Raw genomic sequence first — 9,557 nt, 5'->3', positions numbered from 1 at the left:
GTAATTATTAACCACTAGTGAACTATACCTGTAGAGTAATCATTAACCACTAGTGAACTATACCTGTAGAGTAATTATTAACCACTAGTGAACTATACCTGTATCCAAGCACAGGTGTGTACATAATTTCTGTTGAATGAACAGAAAATGACAGATACAGACCTAAGAACAATATCAGAACAATTGAGTAATTATCAATCCAATTTAAATGTTGTAATTATCAAATTTTCAGAGGTTTTAAGACATTTATGTTAAAAAAGTAGCAATAAAAAAAATAGAAGATGCTTATAAAAATAGTCAAGTTTTTTATGTCCTTTAAGATCTAGGTAGCCACTAACCCGATTTAGTTCTGCATTTAAGGAAAGCTTCACATAGATCCACATAGTTAGGGAGCTACAGAGATGCCAGAAGTTACTCAAAATTGAATAAAATTTAAGAAAACAAGTCCCCCACCCCCTCTTAAGTCAAAGCAAACCCCCCACAGACACCAACTATTACATCGTATTGTCCTCACAAAAAAGTCAAATTATGGGTGGACAATGGGGGCACTGCAGGACCTGTGGGCGGCCCCCCTTGTCCCCTTCTGGCGCCCATTGTCCCCGTCTGGCCGCCCTGATACCTTGACCTTTGATTAGTTACCCCTGCGGGGGGTTGCAATAGCCCGCGTAAAATTCTCACACAATTTTTTTAGATACTATTTTTTGCAAATGTGAAATTTTGTCTCTAAAAAGATTTTATAGAGTCATTATTTTGTAAGAGCTGGGAGGAAGGGGACATTGGACCCTAAATTCCAATGATACCCAAAGTTTTATAACAATGTTATCTTATTCGCTAGGTACTTTTATTGAATTTAGATTGCTTGTAATGTCCAATCTTTTCAACCCATAATCAAAAGAAGGGGTAATTTTGTTAGTTTCAGTGGGGATGTACATTAATCTATCGTCCATTGTCTTATCCCTTTAGATCCCTGTATTTGAGCTCTATGACCCTTAGCCGTTAATTGTGTGTTAATATGTAAAATAAATAATATATCAATTAAATTTTAAAAAGCTCACATTTAGTAATTCATTGTCATTAACTGTAAAAAATCATTTATCAATGATATATAGATATCTAAATCTTCCAGGGAGGGTGGGGGACATTGGACCCAAATTTTTATAATCATTTATCATTTGCTGGCTAAAAACTTTGTGTTCTTTTATTAAAACTTGATTGGTTGATTTCAACTATCCTAAACTTTAATTTATAATTTGAATCTATAGAAGGGGTAGTTTTCTTCATCCTCATTTGGGATGAAAACTTTAAGTGCTTCGCTTCTATCTATGTTGTCATCCTTGTTTTTAATGTAATATAGTCGAATATAAACTTAAAATATTACCATTACATATAAAAAGCTTCTATAAACAAGGATGACAACATCCATAAAAGCGAAGCACTGAAACGGTAGGACAAACGGACATTAACACTTGTATAGTATCTGAACTGAATAATCAGAATTTAAAAGTATAAGAGTCGAAGCAAAATTGTAAGTAAATATGTTGAAAAACTGCTTGAAGCAAGATAATGTTTGTGGACATACTTACATTTTTGGACTTGATTATAGAGTTGCTTCGCTTATAATATTGTTCTTTGTTGTCCCAGGAATCAATATACCAAAAATCAGATCAAACGGATAATTAGAACACTTGAAAATTTGTTGTTAAAAAAGTAGAAAAATCAACATGTTTAAAATGAACGTACGGACATTCTGGTAATGATTATAGAGTTGCTACGCTTTCTAAATCGTACCCAACTACTACAGAAATCATCATGCAAAGTTTGAAATCGATAGGACAATTCTAACATGCCTAAATTAACGAATAAAAGCTATCTATCTCGGACGGACGGACGTACGGACGTACGGACCGACCCTAATTATAGAAAAGCTTCGCTTTTAAAAATGAAAAACTTACATAAAACTCTTGCTTATATACAACTAATTAATTTAATTGCTAAAAATAGCCAAAATCTTTTTTTTTTGAGAAAAAAGGTCAAGTGTTATAAATTGAAGTGTGACCAATATTGTTTCCTGGGGATAAAAACAATGACCCCCCCCCCCACCTGAAAGAAAATCCTCCCCATCACCCCATTAGTTTTTTAATATATTTTGATTGTTTTCATGTCACAATGATATGAGCACTGCACCTGCCCAAAGTTCTCGACATTTTCAAAGTTTTTTGGTGGGGTTAATTTGGAAAACAGGAAAATATATTTATTTGCAAAGTATTAAGATTTTGTGTGTTTGTTCAATAATACATCTTAAACGGGAGAGCCTCTATAACAAATCATAAGTTTTGAAGATTTTTTCAGAAAAAAAGATTTAGGTACAGTATTGTCAAAATATAGATCAAAAATATGATAAAAATAAAAAATAATTTATTCTCAAATGTTCAAATTTTAATACTACAAAGCTATATTTTAATTGGGTGGAAAATTAAACTTTCAATGGCTTATCTTTGTTATTTAAGAAGCTTAAAACAAAGATTGTGATATTTTGATAATTTAGCAAAATCTACTATGTAAAATAATCTGCTGTATTGTGAGAATACTCTATTTTGTGACCGTTTATATGTTATTTTGTTTTGACATGACCTTCTAATCTCATTCTCCTCCATCTCTCTCTCTCTCTCTCTCTCTCTCTCTCTCTTTCTTTGAAGAGATGAGAACTTTACAAAGATGTGTTCAATTTCTTTATGACCATTAAAAATTAAGAAAGAGTGTCCAAGTAGCGAGGGTTGTCTACAATTAGGCAAGAAGGAGACATTGTACTGTAAATTATACTAGTTTCCAAAGTATTATATTCACGTGCTCTTATTCGTGGACGTAAAAATTTTGGGAACTTTTTTCAATTCTTAATTGATTGAATCGTATAAGCCTTCAGTGTTGAGACTTTTGAACCAATACTTTAAATCTAAAAAATGAGTATAATGGCTGTAAATAACACCAATAGTATAATAATATTAAAACTACATACTTAGATTTATATAGTCCACATAGAATGAAAAACAAAAGTTTATTTGTAAATCATTATGTTTCATGCATTATTAGATTTATATATATACGACAAGATAAATACAAAGTTGTAGAAAAATGGAAGTCAAAACAGTATTTCTTCAGTTGAACTATTTTTAAAATTCGCTATGAGAACTATGAGTCGTCCTTGTTTTATAAGGGTTTACAGAATGAAGAAGGGGTATCACCCCCCCCCTACCCCCCCCCCTACCCATCCCTTTTTTTTGGGGGGGAGGGGGGGTAATGGTTAATTATGTCAATTGTATTGAGGCATTAAAGAAAATTAATTCCTAATTACTTGTCAAATCAATGGTCATATAAAACAAGGACACTTAAGTTTGAGGGAGGGGACATTTGACTATTTATTACACTAGTCCTCAAAGTGTTCTTATTCGTTGGCTTAACAATCTTGGGGACTTTTATTGAATTTTGATTTGTTCGTCTATTTAGTTGAGCTCACAAATGTTTCAACCACTAATAGTAATCTACAGAATTGGATATATTGTGTATCTTCATTGGGAATGTAAATCAATTCTTGGGGAGAAACTAGCTAGAAGCGAAGAACATAATCTAAATTTTAAAAGTTATCAGTAAATAAGGAACAGACCGTGAGTTATGCTAACCTACTATAGTGATACAGACAGTACAGACAGACAGACATACTCTAGTTAGTGAGTAGCAACGCTGGTAGAAATTAAAGTTTTGAACTTTTAATATCTTGTCAACTTGCATTGTTTTTGTTTTATTTTGTTTTTAAGCTTCTTTATTTAGATATATTTATAGCTGGTTTATGGCCTTATGACTACTGTTTATTGCAAATTTTACACGAAACTTTTTTTTAAATGTTCTGTCTAAATCGATATTTTATTATTTGGATGTTGAACAAGATTTTTATGTACTTTGATAACATGATGCTCGCAGCTGGCTAAAATAATGATACCCCACATCAATCCTTTCTGGTGAGTGACCAATAAATGAGATCCATATTGGCAAGCTAAATTGACGACAAATTTTCCCCTGTCAATATATCCACGTATATTCTTTATCAATAACTCTAATTCGAAAGAGAACATTAAAAAACGTAAAATCAATAGTTGCAAGAAAGGAAAAGTATAGGTGAAATCTTGATATTTAGATTTATTAGAAATGCTAGAAACAGATAGTTATTTATCTGATCGCATTATAGAAGCTTTCCGTGGATAGTAAACTAAAAATTTATAAGGTTTATTCCAGTTTTATTGGCTCCGAAGACCCTGGCTAACAAATCTGGTATCAATATTTTGATTTTATCATTTGTAGAAAGTTGTCTTCAATACGATATGATACATGGTTTTTCAGTATACATATATAGATGAGATCCGGTTCTAATCATACGGATATTAGTCGAGTTGGATTCAAACTTGAAACTTTTTTTACTCAAGATATAAAACTATTGCAGGAAACAATGAAGGTCAGTTTTCAACATAAAAAAGTTTTTTTTGTAATATTTTTTGCACAGCAAAAAGGAAGGTGAGCAACATTTAACCTTAATTAAAAGCAAATCTTTTCTACGTTTATATCGTTTATATGTTTTTTTTATCTATGACGGATAGCTGTTATTGTAAAACTGTTATATATTTGAAATGCTCTATTAATTAAAACCGTAAATGATGATTCCTGTGCTTTTAGTTTTCCAAAATGGTGATTTCTAGTAAGATAACTTACAATATTTTAAGTATGTGAACCCTTTAACTATAGCCTGAAAGGAAAATATGTCAATATTGATAAAAACTTCATAAAGCAATTATACGATTAATAAAAAAAAACAAGTATGTTTATAATTTGTTTGTTGTGCTTCACTTTTAATGATATTTTCATCCTTGTTGTTTAAATATAGTTTACAAGGTTAAATTGTGCAAATTTTAGGTTAATTAAACCTTTTTGTTTAAACTTTGTTGTGTGGGAAAGTTTGTTGGAGGAAACAATGCTGTAGACGGTCATAACATGCAAAGATAACAAGTCAAGAAGTTAATTTGGTTTATCATAATTGGAGAATATATTAATACATCGTCAAAATTACCATTTCTGTACATTAGAATTATTGGCTAAAATGTTTCAACACTAGTAGTTTTGAACCAACCAATCGAAATTCTGTAAAAGTACCCAAAGTTTTTGTGCCAATGAACAAGATAACGTTGATATAAAACGATGGGTACCAGTGTAATATACTTCCCAGTGTTCGCTCCTTCCTTGTAAGAAAAATACATGTCTATCTTCCTGTATTCAATTCTTGGAGAAATTAGATTTTCAGCCATCCATTAAATTAATCAATTAAGCATCAGGGACATGCAGGGACGTCCAAGCTTTTTATTTTGAGGAGGGTAATCCAATTTATTTTTAAAAAATTTGATGGGCGTTTAATTACAGGAATTAAAGTTTGAGGGGTGTAAACACCCCTTTACACCCTTTACATCCCTATCCTTATGTAAAAGTAGCAGGAAGTCTTTGTGTATGTAAGGAAGGATCTCGCAACCGCCACACAGATATGTTTCTCATTTACAATGAAGCTTCTTTTAGGTCAATGTGTCCAAAGCAGTGTCCAAACTTTTCAACAATGATCAAAATCTACAAAAAGGTTAAGTTTGTTGGGGGAATACATCGATTTTTCCTTCATTATCTAATTTCTTTAAGATCTGTGAAAAATAACATGAAATAATCTAAATATTTAAATTATGCTAATATCTATCCCCCTGTCCTTGGTGAAAAAAGTCATCCTAAATGACAAGGTTGGTGGTAATCTTATTTTAGTCAGGGATCAAGGGATACATAGTATAGTGATAGGTTGTCTATCTGTATACTAATCACTGGACCCATTTGGTTCATTTTAACTGTGGAGTTTCTTACTGATTTTGGGTAGGGTAACTAAAGACTATCCTAAAAATTAACATTATGGGTGGTATGAATAATAAAAGACCCCTTCTTTCTTTCTAGATATACAGGCCTTTAAAGTTTATGGGCAACGTAATTTTTGCCAATAACATAAAGAAATCTAAAAAACTTTCTACTTCAATGTCCTTGTTTTATAGCTGGATTTTAAGACGTTGGTCCCTGCACCCCTGAAGTTACACTTTTGTCAATATTGCACTCACACACACACACACACACCCTGGGTGTCAATTCTTTGTGTTATAAGGGTTGTGTATTGACAAAGACGCTTTTTGCGCGCGACACGGTCTTAATTAAAACCACCTAGTAGGTACTTGTTTTTAGAGTAGGTAGCTACTCTAAAAGTATATTTTAAAAATTAACTTTTGATATAAAATTAATGTTCTTAATCTTAGGCAACCATTCTTTACAATTTTCAACAATTCGACTTACAATATCAATTGTTTATATCCACAGGAAGTTGGCTGTTTATTGCACTAGTCCCCAAAGTTTTACTATAACGTTTTCTAATTCGTTCTAACTTTTTCGTTGAATTTTAATTGGTTGGTTCATTCAGTAAGTGTCCAAACGTTTAACCACTAATTGAGTTTGACGTTATAGCTATTACTAAACAATATATTAATTATTTAAAAGATCTTTCCCTAATAATTTATAATATTTTCTATTGCAAATTCTTTTTAAAAGATTTGTAAGTTTTGTACATAGTGATTCTTGTTTAACGTGTGTATAAGTAAATTAGAGTAAGCTTATTCTGCAAAAAAAAAAGATAAAGAAAGAAACAAGCACGAAAACTTACAATAGAAGTGTGGCTTTTAAAAAATGAAAAAAAAGAAGTAAAAGATATCATTGGATTAAAAAGTAGGCAGAGAAAGCATAGTTTTTTCAATATATATATGTAAACTCTTACATGAACTGCACAATTTAGAATGGACAAGTTATAACGATATAGACAGAAAAACCGACCGTCAACCATGACATATAAGTCTTTACCATGATATGAGTAGATAACTAACATCATAAAAGCAGCGTAGAAGGACTGACAAACAATATTGAATTGAACAGTAGTGTCGCTAGTTACTAAAAGACAGATTAACTATAGTCATTGAAGCTGTGCAGAAGGACTGACATACAAGATTAAGTTATAAAGTATCTTCGCTACTAGTACAAAATACAAAATGACTTTATCATGGTTCAGGGTAGATTAACTTACATCATTATGTTTAGTTTAGTTTAGTTCAGAGAGTCGGGCTGAGCACACGCATTTAGCAAGCTCTCCCCCGCCCTACCCCATGTGTTAAGCTCAGTTCTACCTTCCCCCTCTCTCTCAACTAGTTCCCCTCTCCCCACTGCCCGTGGTCACTCCGCAGTTGGAGGAAAGGGAAGACACTGTAGCCAGAGGGCACCTCGTATTTAGGCCTGGCAATGTGTATGTGTTAACGTATCGGTCAATTGTTAACACAAAAAAAGTGAAAATAAAACATTAATGAATTAAAAGTTTTTTTTTAACTTATGTGTAACCTAATCGCTTTAACTTAATGAACAATTTTTGGTGAAAACACTCTCAAATTTTTTTTTGATAATTTTATGATAATTTATCGGTCTGGCAACATTTTTACCGGCGCAAAGTACTCCCGACAAATAAGCTCTCCCATTGGCTAACATTTTTTCGCGTCCCACCATTGGTCAGCTGACCCACACTCACTCAGCACCCTCGGTTCCGCCATCTTCACTTCATCATGGCCTGTAGTACGTGTGACAACCCAGAATATTGGTCAAAGTTTAAAACAAATTTGGACGCTGCTTTGGATGTTAAGTTTAAAGAATACGATGCGAATATAGCTAAGGTAAGGGATGAGCTTATTCATAGTACTTTTGCCAGTCATAAAACCGAAATAAACGATATTAAATTGAGAGTCTCAGATTTAAATGTTAAAATTCAATCTATCGAAGGTATAGAAAATTTCGTAGATGCTAAATCTGTTGCAAGTGAACAAAAAGCGATTAGGACCACGATTACACAACAAAAAGACTATTTAAACTCTATTGAATCGTCGAGAGAAAATTTCGTCAAATTTCAACTTCTACAAAACTCGATAAGAGAGCAAAGGTGCCGCGATTGGAGTTGTAGAATAGTGAATTTTCAGCAGCCGTGGAGCCGTGAAAATATTACAGAGTTTATCATATTTAGAAACATTATAAGGCCCACCCTTGAAGCCGCTCTTAAACGTGGAGAATTAGAATATATTCCCTCACATTTTTGTGATATCGTCGAGCGTGCCCATATGCTCCCATATACAAAGGGCCAGATCCCCGTTTTTATTTTTAGTTTTATGTCTAGATCCTACCTCGACGCGTGGATGAACAATAAGAAGGCTGTGCTTGACCGTTACAACGCCGAGATCAAGAGGTTCAATCCCAGGAACAACGCGTCACCGGTCCCGTTCTTCCCCAATAGGTTAGTCCAGGCGAAGCAAGATATGTCCGACCTCAACAGGAAGACCATGACCTTTGTGTATGCCACAAACCAGATTTCGAGGGCCAAAGTCGCTGGCCAACATGTCCAATTTCAGCTCAAGAACGGCAGCCGCTGGATACGCTGCCTTAACCCGTTTGGCAAAGACCTGAAGGAAATGGCCCAACCCATACCTGGAAGCGAGGATTTTTTTCTGTCAGAGGCACCGCCTATCCTTTGTTTCAACAAGCTAGCGCCTGAGGAAAGGAAAACATTCTTCTCTAATCAGGCTGACTTAACAGAGGATGACTTCCCAAGACAGTTTAGTACGATCACAGCCCACCCTTCCAGCACGATTCAACATAATTTAACGTCTGCCCCTGCCCCAGCTCTTGGGGACCTAGCTGTGTTCCCTCCCATAGACTCTGCCGCAACCGTCGCAACCGCCGCACATACAGCCGTTGCACCAGCCGCACAGCCCACACAGTCAGTACCTGCCGCCGTCGCATCCGCAGCCGCCGCTACAGCTGATTTCACTGCCGCACCTGCCGCCGCGCTCACCGCCGCACCTGCCGCCGTGACCGCCGCCGCATCTGCCGCCACGTCTGCCGCACTTGCCGCCGTGTCTGTCGCCGTACCTGCGGCATCTATTGCCGTACCTACCGCCACACACACCGCCGCACTTGCCGCCACGTCTGCCGCATCTGCCGCATCTACACCTGTCGTTGACTCAGCACCTTCCGTACCTGTTGCCCCTGTCGTTGACTCAGCACCTTCTGTACCTGTTGCCCCTGTCGTTGACTCAGCACCTTCTGATCCTGTGGCCACGAGGGCCAAAGCTAGAGACACCGCCAACAAAGCTAAGCAAAGCAAAGCTACAAAGGCGGTAATCACATCATGAGGTTAAGTATCTTATACGTCGGAAAAAAAGGTACTTAACAAAATTATTATCATCATTTTTAAATTCATTTACAAAGTGATTTATTTCGAAAAACTTAATGTTTATATCCACGTAAACTCTATATTATTATAATATTAATATTAAATATTACCCAACTTGTTAGAACGCCAACATAGCATATTAATTTCAATCTATTTTTCTTATTTTTCTGCTGATTAGCATATAAAA

At 34.8% G+C, this 9,557-nt stretch overlaps 1 protein-coding gene across 1 annotated transcript; it reads left to right on the top strand.

Annotated features, from left to right (window-relative positions):
• The first annotated feature begins 7,431 nt into the window (after positions 1-7,431).
• On the top strand, positions 7,432-9,349 carry LOC145317786 (uncharacterized). Its single transcript, XM_080159055.1, has 2 exons — positions 7,432-7,820; positions 8,315-9,349. Exon 2 carries the CDS (start codon positions 8,334-8,336, stop codon positions 9,327-9,329), a length of 996 nt encoding a protein of 331 aa, XP_080015181.1. The 5' UTR covers positions 7,432-7,820; positions 8,315-8,333; the 3' UTR covers positions 9,330-9,349.
• Positions 9,350-9,557: the final 208 nt, after the last annotated feature.

Source organism: Acartia tonsa, chromosome 4, assembly GCF_053477335.1.
Source record: "Acartia tonsa isolate MP-2025a chromosome 4, ASM5347733v1, whole genome shotgun sequence".
NCBI lineage: Eukaryota > Metazoa > Arthropoda > Copepoda > Calanoida > Acartiidae > Acartia > Acartia tonsa.
Note: the sequence above shows the minus strand (reverse complement) of the source record. Positions and strands in the feature narration are given on the sequence as shown.